Source organism: Anomaloglossus baeobatrachus, chromosome 1, assembly GCF_048569485.1.
Source record: "Anomaloglossus baeobatrachus isolate aAnoBae1 chromosome 1, aAnoBae1.hap1, whole genome shotgun sequence".
Taxonomy (NCBI): Eukaryota; Metazoa; Chordata; class Amphibia; order Anura; family Aromobatidae; genus Anomaloglossus; species Anomaloglossus baeobatrachus.
In genome coordinates, this window is record NC_134353.1 from 89,707,604 (window position 1) to 89,726,252 (window position 18,649).

Genomic DNA, 18,649 nt, shown 5'->3' on the forward strand with positions numbered 1-18,649 from the left:
ACCAATCAGGGACAATGTTGAACTGAATAACTGTGTGTATTTTATAATATACGGGTTAGAAGACCATTGAGCTTCTCCCGGATAAAGACACGTCTCTGTGTGGTCATTTTTCCTCATACATACATCTGCGCAGATTTGATTTGGACTCCGTTTCTGTGACCCTGAAGACCCCTTATCGGTCTCCCCCAACAGCCTTACTGTCCTTCTAATCTTATACTGGTGCAACTTAAAATTAAGTCCTTTTCAGGGCTACATGTGTTCACTTCCCTATTAACACCAGAACGTTTGCAGGAATATATAGTATCTGCCTAATTTAAAATGCACAAGGCGTGCGGTAAGAGACAGGGAAGTGGACATGTTGCTGATGGCGCACTCAGAGGCTGAGGGCCAGGTGAAACTGTGTTTGCTGCGAGAGCAAAACAAACACACAAATCCCAGCTTCCTGTCTCATTTTGCAGGAGGGTGGAAGACTCCACTCTTGAAGCCAGAACAGTGTGAACAGGTGGTCGGTTGGATGACAAATAGTACTTCCAGTAGCAGAACTACCCTGTCATCCAAACTTTACAGTCTCACTAGCCAAGAGTCTGTACCACTTAATCCTCACCCTGATCTTCCTTAATCCCACCCAGGAGGAGTCCCAGGAAACAAGTGATCCCATATTTGGACTCTCTTTATATTTCCATTTACTGATTCTGACCTCTTGCGCTGCACGTTTTAAGAGGGAAATGAAGAGATAGTGTGTAGTGTTGTCCAAATATTTGAGCAGCCACAAGCAGAAGACGAAGAAAGTTGGGAACAGTAATTAGTGTCTCAAAAGATAGATGAAGATGAGACAGTTGCCAACACGTGCTTTTGTTAATTTAACAAGTCACGAGGGCCAGGAGTGCGCAAGTGGAAGACGAGGTGGTGAACGAATATGTCACTGACCCAACCTGAGAAGATGCCATGCAGAGCAAGGAGAGCAGTGCAGAGGGGGAAAGGTCCGTAGTACTGCAACAGGAAGGAAGAGGCAGTGAGGTGGCCAGAGGGAGAAGGCGGGTATTTGTTTCACATAGCAACCACACACAGAAAGTTCCCATGCCAAGAGTTAGGTCTTCCTCAGTCTGGCGATTTTTTTCAAGACAGTGGGAATGATAAAAGGATGGTCATTTGAACATGTGAAGAATCAAGATCAGTAGGGGCCTGACCACTACCAGCCTCACCCCCACCATCATTCTCAGGCATGTCATCAAGCACCGAACTAGGTTGGCAGAACACCTTGGTCCACAATTAGTGTCTACAGGTGACCCCACTGCCTCTTTCCCTGTGCTACATACTTGCCAATCAAAGACGCAGGCGCGGATTCCTCCCTCCCTGTACCGGTCGTCGCACATTTGCAAGCACCATCAGCTACCATGTCCGGTTCTTTGTCCCAGCACAGCGTTCAACTGTCTCTACTCAAAGCCTTGGAACGCAAACGTAAATATCCAGCCACAGGCCAAAACACTAAATGGGACCATTTCCAGAGTGTTTTCCCTGGAAATGTTGCCGTTTAGGCTTGTGGACAGTGAGGTTTTCTGTAACCTAATGGTGGTTGCTGTCCCTTGGTAGTCGCCACTATTTTTCCCGGAGTGCCATCCCTGCCTTACACAAGCACGTGCCCCATAACATCAATCGTGCCATGACCAATGCAGTTACTACAGATGTTCAGTTAATGAGATAAGTGGACAAAGTGCTTGTGGCCAGGGACGATACAGGTGCCTGACGGCACACTGGGTGAACCTTGAAGAGGCGGGACGGAGTCAGACCCTGAGATGGCACACATGCTATAGACAGCAAGGATTGCAGTCCCTAGTTCCATCATGATTTCCTCCACCTTCTACACCAGTTCTTACACCGCCCTCTTCCTCCATCTATGAATTGTCATCTCAGAGCATGTCATCCATATCAAGTCGCAAGCTGGAAGCACTACAGCACTCCATCGGTGAAGCAGCAAGAGGCACTGATGAAACTAATTTCTTTAAATGACAAACAGCACACCGCCGCAGTTCTTGAAAGCTATAATAGACCAGAAAGATCTGTAGCTCTCTTTGCTGAACCTAGCACCAGGCATAGTCATGTTTAATAATCAATTGTGTGAATCAGCTCACCATGCAGAGGCTCAATCCCGATTCCGTCCTGGAGCGCGGACAGGCACTGCCACGGCCCGGTATAATATGAGAAGAAAGGATGTCCAGCTCTTTCAGGCAAAGAATCACGTCTTTATTTCATCATGCAGACACAGGGAATAACATGACCAGCACTACGCGTTTCAGGTGAAAACACTCACCCTTAATCATGATCATGGTGAGTGTTTCTCATGTTTAATAATGGCCATAACCTAGTGACAGCTCTAAAGCTTGGAAAGCTCACACATGTACTAGGCCTGCCCTCAACTTAGTAATTCAATGGTTTCTGAAAACCTATCCAGATTAACTGCACTACTTCTGAAGGTATGCCACGTGTGCACCCATATCCGCAAGTCTGCCACACCTGCCGCTGGTCTAGCAGTGCTGCAGGAGCAATTGGAAGTGCCACCTCACCAACTGGTGTGCGACGTGCCCACGCGCTGCAACTCCACACTATACATATTGGCAAAGCTTTGTGAGCAGCAGAGGGCAGTAGTTGAATATATAACATGCCCGTCGGTATTCCGGACAGCCTTCACACAACAACAAACAAGTGGCCATGAATGTCTGACATTTGTGAGGTGCTACAAAACTTTGAGAAATCAACCACTCGCTGCTCACAATTAAAGAGGATGCTATGCATTAGGACCAGGTGAGATGGAGGAAGAATGTACACAGGGTGATATGACCCATCCCAGCATCATCTAATCTTCTCAGCATGAATCTGGTAATAATGAGGAGACTGAGGTAGAACAGGAGATGGTTGTCTGTGCTACAGAGGGTACTACCCACACCAGTTTCATCCTATCTGTTCAGCATGGATGGGGTGAAGAGGAGTATGAGAGAAGGAGAGGAAGGAGGAGATGGAGAGTTGTCCTCCAGGTGGGGATAAGGAAATCTTGCCTGTTGGCAGTCAGGAACACATGGTTGACTATGTCCTGCTACTTTTCCAGTGATCCTATGCATTTTGGCCAACAATAATTACTGGTTATTCACCCTTCTTGACCTACATTCTAAGGAGACCTTTCCATCTCTACTTCCTGGGACAGAGAGGGCTAGTAAAATGGTACAAATCAAGATGCCCTAGTCGAACAATTCGTAAAAATAATTCCCATTTGACAATGCTGGCAGCAGAAGTCAGTACCAACTAAGCAGGAGAGACGAGGGAGACACACACTCGGGCCAACAGTGGCAGGGGAACACTATCAATAGGCGTGGAACAGTTTTATGAGGCACTCCCAGCGCCCAGGCCCTGAGACGCAGGGTAGTCTGACAAGGAGGGAAAAGTTTTTGAAAATGATGTACAATTACCTAGCCGACCATACCAGCATCCTCAGTAATCCCCCTTTGTCATACAACTATTGGGTATCCTCCAAGCTGGACACGTGACATGAATTGTCCCTCTATGCCTTGGAGGTGCTGGCCTGCCCTGCTGCTAGCATTTTGTCAGAGTGGGTTTTTAGTGCTATCGGGAGCATAATAACTGATTGACGCCTCCGCCTGTTAACTAAAATTGCTGACAGGCTGACTCTTATCAAAATGAACAAGGCCTGGATTAGTCCAGGTTTCTCAACCCCATCAAATGACACCAAAGGGCCTAGTTAATTCAAATTTTCTTTTTTTTTCTGGTGTATTTTTTATGCATCCCTTCTACTAAAAAAAGAGTAAACAGTTCATGGTTTCTTTTTCTTGTCCTCCTCCTCCACCATAAATCAACAAGGTCATCAGGCGGACCTTGCTCAAAATCTTTTGAGGGTCATCAGGCAGCCTTGCTCCAAATTCTAAGAGAGTAAACAGGCTGCCCTCAATCAATTTTTAAAGGGTTATCATGCTACCCTCGCTCTTAATTTTTACAGGGTGTGTATAATGCCCTCCTTCATAATTTTTTCAGGATGTGTATGAGGCCTACCTTGACAATTCTCTTACATATATAGATGTATACCACCCAGGAGTAAATGTTTTTCAGCTCTTGCACTTAGTAGGCTTTAATAGTCTGAGTCCAACGCCTTAAAAATGGTGAAAAACGTTTTCTGAGGCCCTTCTTTATGGGTCTTCCAGGGAGTATTGCACTCCCTCCTATTTTTTTGGCAGGCCTTGCACCTATTGCACAGGCTTATTGAGTCTAGGAGCTCCACTCCATAATTTGTATTAGGCCCTTCTTTGTATGAGGCCCTGTCTAATACAGGATGTATCGGAGTCCCACTTCTAATTTTTGACAGTTCTTGCATTGACTGCAAAGGCTTTGTGAGGTTCAGAGCCCCTTTTTCATAAATTAAACAGGATGGGTCTGACCATGCCACACACAACTCATGCCCAGATAAAGTAGTAAATTGCTAAAATTACATTTAATGTCCTCTACTATGTTATCAACTGTAGTCATAGGTGATCGGCAAATATGGTGAGAAATGTCCCCACTATTGAGGGGCGGAGGAGACATTTTTTTCCCTTTTTAGTTTTGTTTAATATGAGTCATTATACAGGAATGAATGTTTTCTAACATTTTTTCCTTTAAAATCCATTTTATTTTTGGTTTTGTATGTTTTTTTGTCAGTCAGAAGATGTGGAGTAATACTCTGGCAACATTGTTCCTAGAAGCGACCTGTGCTCGTTCATCACTAATTAGCACCTATTTGGTTAAGCCCATGTACATCTCTGAATTAAGTGCAGCGGAATATGTAGGCAGTTACAGAAATTAAATTATTATTAGATCCTGAATCGAATGATGTATCACTTAGATTACTGGATGCTGCGGTTTTGACACAATGAACATTTGTACATTTAGCAATGCAGAAAAGCTGAAAAAGCTGCCCCTACCCACACCAGGCTTTCAATGTACAATGCTTTAGACACCAAGGTGCTAATCACAAGACAGGGCGGAGTCAGACAACATGGCAGGAGCCAGCTAGTCACAGCAATGAAAATGTCATATTGATAAAACACTCAGTTTAACTAAACAGCACAGAAGGTGACACATAACTGAATTCTGTGTTTTAACTGCTACAGCATTGCCCTGAGATTACATGGCAAAAACCTGCTGCCTGTTCCCTTAAAGAGGGGAATTATCATGACCCGTTTTTATAGCATTGCTGGTTCACAAAGGATCAGAGGGAACAAGTAATGCTAATTCACTATCCCACAATTTCACAAAATTGCCAGGTTCTATCTGTTACAAATAACTGTAAAATTATACAATCTCACAGTAGAATAGGGTTCAGTACAGTCAAGAAAGGAACAAATTACGTTATTATGCCTTACACTAGTGTTTTGAGGGTTCTCGCCAGCATGTTGGGATACCAGCCATCCAGACCAGTACTCAGTAAGACCTAGATGGGAATTTTCTCAAACACCACTTCTTTTACTCCCCTCCTTGCACCCTGGACAAGGTAAACCTGTGCCATCGACAACACAGGGTTGACTCCTCTGATCCCGGTGATTATGCGGAATTTTTATGGGATGATAACCTTAGAGGAAATAAGTTCCAGACAGACCAGCCATCTCTGCCCTGGTGTCTCTCAGTCCCAAAGTGACTATAAGTTGTCACGGTTTTCACTCTAGCCCACCCACAAACAAAACAGCTGGAGAGAGGACAGGTGGCATGGGTCGGGGGAGGCTCTCCCCTTTTGTCAGGGAAAGTAGTGCTGATATGGCCCACTTTGTTGCACACAAAACATCTGTGAGAATCAAAGGCAGGCTGTGTGGTGGAAGATGGGGCTCGACCCCCAGAGTCAGTAAAAAGAACAAAGGGTGCTGGTCATATGCTTAGCCCCTCTCCAGCTGGCAACTGCAGACTTTCATCACTGTGGTGTATTAAAGGCCACATAGGAATCTGCAATCCATGCTGCCTGGTCTGCATCCTTTGGCTCTCTGTCCATCACTTGCATTGAGTAAAGGTGCAAAAATTGGACTCAAGTCTTTCAAGACCTCCAAAGCAGTAATAGAAGTTGGTTCTCAGCCCATCCTCCACATCATTGTAGCTGTATAGGTTAGTTGATACTTCCTTACCATGGCCTGTTTGATGGCCCCATAGTTTCCAACTTTGTCTCAAGGGATAGATGTAAACACATCCAGGGCTTTGCTTTGTAGTTCTGGTGTTAAGTATCTAGCCCACTGCTCACTTGTATTGTCTACAGGCATTTTCAAACACCATTAAAACTGTGTCCACATCCCCATCCTTTTACATAACCACCTTTCTTCTGGCGTTTAGTTTTTGTTATCCTTGCTTTAGTTTCTGTTCGGGTAACAGGTGTATTAATTTACTCGCTTGTCTGCCCAATCACATTTTGGGTGCAGCTTTAAATACTTTCCCCCTGCTAGTGATATTCTTATTTTGATATCCAGCCATATTACTGTTTGTTTATGCCAGTCAGTGGAAGATCAGCTAGGATACTTCTCTTTGCTAATTGTGTTCTTTACTCTGCAACTATCTTCTTATTGTTGTAAGTAGGCAGCATATTCTTTAGCAATATACACCCTCTATTGCAATTTTGTTGTTTGACTCACTCTGGGATCACATTCTACTTTAGCACATCTTCTCTTCTTTAGGTAATTTGCACTCAGCACTGCCCTCCGTTTCTTTTGGAGGAATGTGAAGCACTCGATGGCCAACCAGACAGAATAGGTCCGAGTTGCCATCTCACTCACTAACCACTAAAGACTGTGGGATTGGGAACTCTAGTTTGTACAGAAAGTGGCAGGGTCAGTTGCAGTTTTAAGTGTGTCCCTTACATACCTTGTGAGTTCCTACATGACCATAACAGTCACATTCTCCATTTTGCTGCAGAATATGTGGCAAGAGTCCAATCCACTCTGTGAGCTACTTTTGCTACTGGCCCCCTTTTGGGTCAGACAATTGTGGAACTAGATCCCTAACTGGGTAATCCTGGTTCAACATTGGTCCTCTGCTCTGGTTTCACATTGTGTTTGTGCCTGGCATTATCTTCAAACAAGACATCTTGTTGGTTTTATCTGTCCCATTAAGACCTTTGCACACAGACTGATCAGCATAGCTTTCTTGTGATGCGTTTAAGCAGTCAGTCACCAAAAAACAATGTATAAAAGATAAACAAGAAGGGGGGTCTGTTTGCCGGTGTCTTAGTAAACAGACTTAAGCACAGAGTCTGCACTTGTAGACTAGGTGCTCCTCTCAAGGAATCCACCAGTTTCTAAGTGCATGGGTTAGACAAATAATCCAGGCACTTACTGCTCTAATAAAAAATAATCCCCCCACTGCCACCAATTTGTCATGAATACCCCATCCACTGCTGGTAATTTGTCATAAGAATCCCTACCAATGCCACCAATTTGTCAAGAATGCCACTACCAATTCATCACAAACACCACACTTGTCTTGGATGCTATGGTAAAGGTGAACTCCACTTCCCACGCTCACTCATCTACACACCAATTGGAATAGGCCAACAATGAGCTACCCCACAACCAGTTCTCACATCTACCCCACGCTTTTAGCGGCCATCACTCGCCGTTTTGATAGGCCAATGAGACGCCTGCATTGAGTCACATACTAGCACACACAGACCACAGAGCTTTCCAGAGCACTGGATAGGTACTATTCTTGTACTCTGGCATACACAGGACAACTCATCCAAGCTATTCTTGCCCTCTTTAGGATTTGAGGGTACGTTAGAACAGCAAGGAACATATAAAATTTTAGATTTAATATACAAAAAAGTAGTAGTGTGCTTAAAAAGGTTACAAAAGATGAAGTAATGAAGACATAAATAAAGGCATATAAAGTATAAAATATAGATACATCTTAGGAACTGCATCTGTGACAGCTTCTGGCGGAGGAGAATGCTGCAGGAAATATGAAATAAAAAGAGCCTGTAGAAAAAAGGGCACAATAGGGTCTTACCAGGAAGACAGGGGGAAAGAGAAGGTGAAGAATGTAATCCCCTATAGGGGTTGTGAAAAGGTCACAACACCTAGAAGATCATTTAATGGTGGAGATAGTTGCAGCACTGGAGATCAGGCAGATAGGAACATCAAAGCTTTTTCACCACTCAGAAGACGAAAATTAAATTTTCTGGGGTCACAGCCCGCTTCTTCAGGATAAAACAGCAAGGACACGGATAGTCAGCTATCTAGATCTGAATACTCGTTACTTCTCCTTGGCCTAACCAGGATACTCCGTAGACGTTATAAAGTGTCTACTAGACCCCTTACTCCTCTTTCAGCTGAGGAAAGAAGGGATAAGATAGTTGGATCCTAATCTAATACAGTTTTAGCCTTCATTTCTGCTTTGGGTTATTTTACCCCAGAAACCTCCTCGAGAAACATTATGGTCAACTTACTGAACATTCTACAAGCATTCTATACATACCACACATGAATAGGATATACAGTTAGGTCCATAAATATTTGGACAGTGACACAAGTTTTGTTATTTTAGCTGTTTACAAAAACATGTTCAGAAATACAATTATATATATAATATGGGCTGAAAGTGCACACTCCCAGCTGCAATATGAGAGTTTTCACATCCAAATCGGAGAAAGGGTTTAGGAATCATAGCTCTGTAATGCATAGCCTCCTCTTTTTCAAGGGACCAAAAGTAATTGGACAAGGGACTCTAAGGGCTGCAATTAACTCTGAAGGCGTCTCCCTCGTTAACCTGTAATCAATGAAGTAGTTAAAAGGTCTGGGGTTGATTACAGGTGTGTGGTTTTGCATTTGGAAGTTGTTGCTGTGACCAGACAACATGCGGTCTAAGGAACTCTCAATTGAGGTGAAGCAGAACATCCTGAGGCTGAAAAAAAGAAAAAATCCATCAGAGAGATAGCAGACATGCTTGGAGTAGCAAAATCAACAGTCGGGTACATTCTGAGAAAAAAGGAATTGACTGGTGAGCTTGGGAACTCAAAAAGGCCTGGGCGTCCACGGATGACAACAGTGGTGGATGATCGCCGCATACTTTCTTTGGTGAAGAAGAACCCGTTCACAACATCAACTGAAGTCCAGAACACTCTCAGTGAAGTAGGTGTATCTGTCTCTAAGTCAACAGTAAAGAGAAGACTCCATGAAAGTAAATACAAAGGGTTCACATCTAGATGCAAACCATTCATCAATTCCAAAAATAGACAGGCCAGAGTTAAATTTGCTGAAAAACACCTCATGAAGCCAGCTCAGTTCTGGAAAAGTATTCTATGGACAGATGAGACAAAGATCAACCTGTACCAGAATGATGGGAAGAAAAAAGTTTGGAGAAGAAAGGGAACGGCACATGATCCAAGGCACACCACATCCTCTGTAAAACATGGTGGAGGCAACGTGATGGCATGGCTTTCAATGGCACTGGGTCACTTGTGTTTATTGATGACATAACAGCAGACAAGAGTAGCCGGATGAATTCTGAAGTGTACCGGGATATACTTTCAGCCCAGATTCAGCCAAATGTCGCAAAGTTGATCGGACGGCGCTTCATAGTACAGATGGACAATGACCCCAAGCATACAGCCAAAGCTACCCAGGAGTTCATGAGTGCAAATAAGTGGAACATTCTGCAATGGCCAAGTCAATCACCAGATCTTTACCCAATTGAGCATGCATTTCACTTGCTCAAATCCAGACTTAAGACGGAAAGACCCACAAACAAGCAAGACCTGAAGGCTGCGGCTGTAAAGGCCTGGCAAAGCATTAAGAAGGAGGAAACCCAGCATTTGGTGATGTCCATGGGTTCCAGACTTAAGGCAGTGATTGCCTCCAAAGGATTCGCAACAAAATATTGAAAATAAAAATATTTTGTTTGGGTTTGGTTTATTTGTCCAATTACTTTTGACCTCCTAAAATGTGGAGTGTTTGTAAAGAAATGTGTACAATTCCTACAATTTCTATCAGATATTTTTGTTCAAACCTTCAAATTAAATGTTACAATCTGCACTTGAATTCTGTTGTAGAGGTTTCATTTCAAATCCAATGTGGTGGCATGCAGAGCCCAACTCGCGAAAATTGTGTCACTGTCCAAATATTTCTGGACCTAACTGTATCCATAATTCAGGGAGATATTACATTCCTGTGGGTTGCCAGCCACCAAATCGTTTGCAATTTTACCCACAGATGGATATAAGCTACCCGATCAAGCATAGAACAATGGATTGTGTCAAACTTGGATTTTATAGATATGGCATGGAAAATATCTGACAGCAGCATAATGTAGGAAAATAGACCCTAATTCCAATGATGTATCACTTAGCAGCATAATGTAGGGAAAGAAAACCTGATTCCAGCAATGTAAAACTTACCGTATTTTTCGGACTATAAGCCGTACTGGACCATAAGACGCACTCAGGTTTTAGAAGTGTAAAATAGGGGAAAAAAATGTAAGCAAAAAGCAGACCTCTCCTTCCCAGGATCGCCATACTTACCAGCTCCAGGCGTCTGTGTGGCTCCCAGATCTCCGTGTGATCTCTGGCATGCGCTCCATGGAGGTGTGCTGCACGCCATCCTACACACACACACACATCAGAATTCACACACACATCAGAACACACACCTCAGAGCACACACACACACACACACACACACACACACAAAAACACACACAGATTCCACATCATTCCTCCCTGTGATCTCTGTGCTGCACGCCGTGCTCCCCTGCGTTTGGCCGACTCACACATCAGAACACACTCGAACATCAGAACAAACACACACATCCAATTGCATACGATCCCACTCTCAAAATCGCACATACTGGTACAATCGCGCGCACACTCATCACATCCAGTGATAACACGTGCTTCCGGCAATGTGATGCAGGACAGGTCCTGGAAGCTCAATGTAGTGCTCAGCGCTGAAAGTCCTTACGCCGCCGGTAGGCAAGCGATATCGCTGGATGTGGCGAGTGTGTGGAGGCGATCTGTAATGCGATGGTGTGTGGGCTCTCGTGTGTGTTCTCATGTGTGTGCGCGCGCGCGCGCACACACAACCCAAACAGGTGAGCAGCCTTAGGCTCACTAATTTCTCCACCACCAGACTATACCACGCACCCCCTACTTTCCTCCAAAATTTGGAGGAAAAAAAGTGCATCTTAAAAGCCGAAAAATACGGTAGCTTATTAGGTGTGGCAGGTGTGACATTGATTTTTTTAGATGTAGCATAGCTCAGAAAGCTAACCTCGCACACACCACAGCTTTCTGTGTACATTGTCTATTGACAGTGAGCTACTTATCAGAGGAGGGAGCATAGTAGGTCTAGCAGGCACAGGAAACAGTCTGGCAGTGATGATCTGGTGATCAATTATTTAAGTAAACAACAACACACAGCCTAATAAGTGACACATTCTTGAAATCTATTACTCAGCCTTTATCTCCTGCTGTTCTGAGATTACATTGCAAAAACCAGCTGACAGATCCCATTTAAGTCTGTGAATATTGCCTGTAGTCAGAAATGTACACATAAAAGACAAAAGTCATAGGCATATTGAAGTTTATTTTATAAAGTTGCATCATATTTCAACTGATGTCCAGTATGCAATATTACAAAGATGTAAAGATACCTGCAGTAACTGTAATATTACGACAAGATTGAACTTTCTTGGGCACAGAATAACTTTTCAGAAGAATCAGGACTTACAAAAGAGAGCCCTACAAAGCAACTTATAAAATTTTAATGCATCAAACTAACAATTTTTTTCTTGTCTGTAACATACAACATTAACAAAATGAAAACAAAAAAAAAAAACAAGATTTTGGCCATATTGCCTGTATATTGGTTCAATCCCATCACCTTTATCTTACCCCCATCTAAAGCGTTAACATCACCGTTCTATACACAGAAATGCAAAATCTGATTATGAGAAACAAACTAAAATATATACAATAGTGCAATGTGTATTGTGCGGCACCATCCAACGGCTGAAGTTTCTTCAGAGCACCATAATGGACAGAATGAATTAAGAAGGCACATTGGTTTTCATTCTCCAGTGCACTAATGATTAAGCATGGACCACTACTGAAAACGAGAACTATGTGGTCTTTTATTGTGAAACTCGATACAAGCTGGCAGGTAGAAAGTTTTCTGTATTCTCAATGTAATCTGAAAATAAATAAAAAGAATTGTAGCATGTTAGAAGCACTATCAAGATCGATAAACACAGAAATACTCAAAGACCTGCTAAAAGCATATTCAATGGTAACCAGTTTTTTTTATTTCATAAATCAATAGTACACATGAAAATAAGAAGCGTTGTAATATATCTTAGAGAAATCTGCTTCTTTCTCCTTCTAGGCTCAACTTTCATTCTCAAAAATTCTCAATGCTCGGGTAAAAGCTGTATTCAGTGAACACAGAATTCCCCATTAAAAGGATAGAAGATGACAGTTGGTGCTCATAAGCATTTACGAAAAATAATATTTCAGGAGAAAGGCCAGAAAAATGTCTGTCTCTAGCTCCTCCCTCCTCCACGGAACTTTATAAGCACCATCTGTCATCTCTCTCAGTAATGGGAAAATCTGTCTTCACTGAATACAGATTTCACCTGAGTGAAAAATTTATCTGATAATTTTATTGCTTATTTTCACGTGTACTAGTGATTTATTAAACAAATGAAGCCAATTTTGATCTTAATCCTTCACGACCAAGGATATACCGATACATCCTTGGCCATGTCTGTCCCGTTACTGCGGGCTTGCACATGTCTGCTGATCTGATCAGCAGACATGTGAGGCTAACAGGCACGTGTAGATCGGAGACTATTTTGTAACTTCCACACAAGAGATTTTTTTTTCTAGAGAATTACAAACCTGCCAACCCAGTGCCCATACATTGTGCCCAGCTTTTGCTTCTGGCGACATGAACCCTTTAAATTAAGTGCGCTCTCCCCACTACAATAATGAGAAACATGTGGCCGCTTACTGTGATTTAGGCTCAGAAGGAAAGGGGCATTTGGATATAGGAGAACGGACTTCAATGGATTTTATTTCAAAGGTGAGAGTCGTCGCTTTTCCAGACTTTGTTCTAGCAGAAACATGTGAACCCCTTATATTTCCAGTGACAAATGATGGACCAGAGTGGGGGCTCATTTTGTGCAGGATAAGACACGGTTTTTATTGGTAACATTTTGGCATACATACCATTTTTTGATCACTTTCAGTATATGGCCAGGATCACATTCTTGTGAGCATTTACAAAGGGCATTCCATGTAAATCCCACAAAAATGTGATTCAGATAAAACTCCTGACAGAACCACTCACTATAATAAGGCAGATAAAAACACTTTGGACTCTGTTTGGTTTATATTCCAGTGGTATCTATCTTTTTAAGTGCGTACAGAATTCTGGTTATCCACACATGTACGCCAAAACATATCCTAAAACGATGGAACCCTGCCGAGATCAGACTGAGTCCAAAGTGGATCCAGCTGCCTCATTAAAGTGGTGCTTCCGTTGGGATTTTTCGGATTCGTGGTTTTTTGGATTTACTTAAAAACTCTGATGCAAGTGCTCAGAGGTGAGTGGAGTGAAGCGAGGCTTATTCCATTTTTTTTTTGGGAGGTAGAATGAATAGACAACAGTACAAGAATAGTTCCTATTCTTAGATTTGTGCGGTTCATCGTGCGGTATTATGCTTTGGGTCTGTGTGATTACAGATATACCAGATGTAAAGTTTTTTTTGGGGGGGGGGGTTGTTTACTACTATCAAAAAGTAAAAATACTTTTGTTTTTTAATAAAAAAATTGGGAGTTCTTTTTGGCCACATTCTGAGAGCTATAAATTTTATTTTTTGGCAAACAGTATGAGGGCTAATTTATTGTCTGACTCGAATCCTTCACCAATTTCAAGAAAAGATAAAGGGCTTACACTCGAAAGATCACTGGACATTATAGGCCAATGAGCCATAGCTGCTTTATTAAAAGATTCTGGTGACAATATGGCCTTTTGATTTACATAAGATGCAAATGTCGTCATAGTGATCTTACGTGAATTCAAATTAATAAGTCAAACTATATCTACCTACTAACTGGTATCAAGGTGTGTGTATATGGAGTCATTGGTTTAAGTGATGATTCTCATACTGTAATCATGATATCCTAGTAAAGAAGTTTCCCAGTTTAAATGTATACTAAAGGAGTAAATCTGTCTGGTCATGTGTCGGACACTTGCTTATCGCCTCAATGTAGCGCCCCTGAGCCACTCAGGGCACTACTAGGTACTGCATCCTCACCAGGATGCAGTGCCTACCCTCAGGGACCTGGAACACCAGTGCCAGCAACACCTAGATACATAAAAATCCTAGTTTCCACTCCACACCAGGGGTAATTGGCTAGTTGGACACAATGGGATAGCCACCTAGAGGGCAGAGCCAGACCAGGTGACTAGAGAGCCTGGTGGGAGGGGACAGTAATTAGTAGAGAGTGAAAGTGGAGAGACGTGCCTAGAGCTGGGTCGTGTAACAGTGACTGCTGGGACCAGAGCACAGATGGGGCACAGGGCCCTAGGTCAGGCGTCAGTTTCATACGGTCTGGCAAATACCTGCACAGTGAGGGGACCTTCACGGACCTCACTGACCCACAGATCCGGGGGCACCATCAGTAAAGCAAGGATCAAGGTTCGGGACACAGACCATCCCTACAGGCTCCATACTGCCCGCGGTACGGATAAGGAGACTGTCACAAAAAGGGACAGTCGGGCCCTTTACTGTTCCAAGCTACAGGGACCCAACCACACTGAGGGTGTCTAAGACACAGCAACCGAGTCATCAAACTGGCACTGGAACTACAAGGACCTGAACCCGCCGTCCGAGGGTCAAGAGGGAGTAGAGACTTAACCACAACCGACGGTGTGGCCTCCCTTATTAACGGCGAAAGTCTCCATCATACAACTCCCCGGGCTCAGCCCTGCCTGCGGAGGGTCTACCACCATAGCTGAGATTACCACCAGCGGCGGTTCCCCCATATTAACCGCAAACCGCAGGTGGCGTCACACCAATGACTTTCATCTCCCCTGTAAATACTCCCCATTAAAAAGCACCCAGGGCATAGGACCGGGCAATGGCCACCAAAGTGACATTCCCCATTTATACACCGCCTGGGACAGAGTTCCCCATTCCCCATCAACAGTACAATTTTAGAGCTGCGACTATCCATCACATGGACAGGGTTTAAAGGGTACTTTACACGCTGCGATATTGGTACCAATATCGCTAGAGAGCGTACCTGCCCCCGTCGGTTGTGCATCACGGGCAAATCGCTGTGTATGGTGCACAACATCGCTAACACCCGTCACACGGATTTACCTTGCCTGCGACGTCACTCTGGCCGGCGATCCACCTCCTTTCTCAGGTGGTGGTTCGTGCGGCGTCACAGCGACGTCACACGGCAGCTGTCCAATAGAAGCGGAGGGGCAGAGATGAGCAGCCATTACATGCCGCCCACCTCCTTCCTTCCTTATTGCCGGTGGAGGCAGGTAAGGAGATGTTCGTCGTTCCTGCGGTGTCACACATAGAGATGTGTGCTGCCGCAGGAACGACGAACAACATCGTACCTGCAGCAGCAACAATATTCAGGAAATGAACGACGTGTCAACGAGCAACGATTTTTCACGTTTTTGCGCTCGTTGATTGTTGCTCATTGGTGTCACACGCTGCAATGTCGCTAACGGCGCCGGATGTGTGTCACTAACGACGTGACCCCGACGATATATCTTTAGCAATGTCGCAGCGTGTAAAGCATCCTTTAGTTACACAAATTCCTTTGAAATAATAGTAAGCAAAGATATTTAAAACTATGAGAAATTGATACGGAACATACAATAGTATAACTCTGCAGTACCGTACATCGGCCACTAAACCTTATCCAGAGCTGCGCTTTTCCACTCTGTAAATTCGGCTGCTGCTGGAGGCAATAACTGCTGACCGGTGGGAGATCTGGGTGTCACACCGCCACTTATTTGATATTAAGGACCTATTCTACGAATTGGTCAATATCCTAGAAGTAGTGGACAACCTTTTTATCGTACAGCAGGCTTGTTGAGTATTATTAAAATAATTGGCTACTTCATACACAAGATGGGTTTCCAAGTGATTTTTTTTTTTTTTTTTAACAGCCCCCAGCAATGTGCTACGTACACATGCAAACCTTACTTTGGATTGAAATATTCACAGACTTGTCATAATACAAAACCTAGAAAAATAAAAAATACATTTTCTTACCATAATAACAGTCATTATACATAAACGGTCCCGTTACTGAAGGGGAATACGAATTGGGGTCAGAGAGTAAGTGCCACCTCTACTTGAAAGCCCTTTAATAGCTGGGATTCCAATGGGCTTAATAGGACCTGAAAATCATGGGGGAAAAACAGCATATGTTATAAAAGTCACTTGTTCTATAATTACTACATGGCTCCTACATATAGACAAAAAATATCGTTCCATAACCAGTACCTAGCCCTATATGTGGAATAATTTCTTGGTATTCTTAATTTCCAAATGAGTTAGAATTCATAATTGTATTTCAGAGAAGCAATTACTGACTCTTTATAGCACTATAGTCTCTCCTAGAAGTAATGCGGTTATAATAAATCATGTTGGAGGATCTTTCACAATATTTTCTAAACTGTATATGATAAAAAAAGTTAGCGAGGCAGATTAATAATTTTATTTTTGTAGCACCAACATATTCTGCGGGACTTTACAATTCAGGGGGCATATGGACAAGCAATAATGAAAACTTTTTTTTCCTCGACTTCACTGTAAATATATGGGCTTTTGAAGTTTAACACTAGAACTACTGGACTCGTGACACCTATATAGAAATACATAGTGCAAAGTAGTCAAAATGACTACCTCAGTAGTTCTAGTGTTAAGGTGCACAATATGCAAATTTCCCAATCAAATCGGTGGGGCGTTTAAGTTCACCTCTATGATGCTTATAAGAGCGCGAGAGCGGAGTTTGTCACATAATGCTCAGAATTTACTGTAGATGTTGTGGGACAGGAGAGTTTATCATATATAGCAGCTGAAATAAATATTGAACACATCACCAATTTCCTAAGTAAATAAATATAAATGTGTGTGTGATATTGACATTTATTTCTCTCCAGATGTCAGTAACGACCCATCCAATCCACACAAACAAATCAAAAGCATACACATGACCATAAATTAGATTGTGTGTAATAATGAGAAATAACACTAGGAAAAAAGTATTGAACATACAGTTAGGTCCAGAAATATTTGGACAGTGACACAAGTTTTGTTATTTTAGCTGTTTACAAAAACATGTTCAGAAATACAATTATATATATATATAATATGGGCTGAAAGTGCACACTCCCAGCTGCAATATGAGAGTTTTCACATCCAAATCGGAGAAAGGGTTTAGGAATCATAGCTCTGTAATGCATAGCCTCCTCTTTTGCAAGGGACCAAAAGTAATTGGACAAGGGACTCTAAGGGCTGCAATTAACTCTGAAGGCGTCTCCCTTGTTAACCTGTAATCAATGAAGTAGTTAAAAGGTCTGGGGTTGATTACAGGTGTGTGGTTTTGCATTTGGAAGCTGTTGCTGTGACCAGACAACATGCGGTCTAAGGAACTCTCAATTGAGGTGAAGCAGAACATCCTGAGGCTGAAAAAAAAGAAAAAATCCATCAGAGAGATAGCAGACATGCTTGGAGTAGCAAAATCAACAGTCGGGTACATTCTGAGAAAAAAGGAATTAACTGGTGAGCTTGGGAACTCAAAAAGGCCTGGGCGTCCACGGATGACAACAGTGGTGGATGATCGCCGCATACTTTCTTTGGTGAAGAAGAACCCGTTCACAACATCAACTGAAGTCCAGAACACTCTCAGTGAAGTAGGTGTATCTGTCTGTAAGTCAACAGTAAAGAGAAGACTCCATGAAAGTAAATACAAAGGGTTCACTTCTAGATGCAAACCATTCATCAATTCCAAAAATAGAGCCAGCTAAGTTCTGGAAAAGTATTCTATGGACAGATGAGACAAAGATCAACCTGTACCAGAATGATGGGAAGAAAAAAAGTTTGGAGAAGAAAGCGAACGGCACATGATCCAAGGCACACCACATCCTCTGTAAAACATGGTGGAGGTAACGTGATGGCATGGGCATGCATGGCTTTCAATGGCACTGGGTCACTTGTGTTTATTGATGACATAACAGCAGACAAGAGTAGCCGGATGAATTCTGAAGTGTACCGGGATATACTTTGAGCCCAGATTCAGCCAAATGCCGCAAAGTTGATCGGACGGCGCTTCATAGTACAGATGGACAATGACCCCAAGCATACAGCCAAAGCTACCCAGGAGTTCATGAGTGCAAAAAAGTGGAACATTCTGCAATGGCCAAGTCAATCACCAGATCTTAACCCAATTGAGCATGCATTTCACTTGCTCAAATCCAGACTTAAGACGGAAAGACCCACAAACAAGCAAGACCTGAAGGCTGCGGCTGTAAAGTCCTGGCAAAGCATTAAGAAGGAGGAAACCCAGCGTTTGGTGATGTCCATGGGTTCCAGACTTAAGGCAGTG

The 18,649-nt window shown here is 43.0% G+C and overlaps 1 protein-coding gene across 1 annotated transcript in view; it reads right to left on the reverse strand.

The window, feature by feature from the left end:
- Positions 1 to 11,581: 11,581 nt before the first annotated feature.
- Positions 11,582 to 18,649, reverse strand: part of LCORL (ligand dependent nuclear receptor corepressor like) — a 114,345-nt gene continuing 107,277 nt past the window's right edge. The window contains exons 8-9 of the mRNA XM_075346914.1: positions 16,312 to 16,439; positions 11,582 to 12,197 (exon numbers count right to left, since the gene is read on the reverse strand). Coding sequence (XP_075203029.1) covers positions 16,345 to 16,439 — 95 coding nt within the window. The 3' untranslated portion in view covers positions 11,582 to 12,197; positions 16,312 to 16,344. The remainder of the gene's footprint in view (positions 12,198 to 16,311; positions 16,440 to 18,649) is intronic.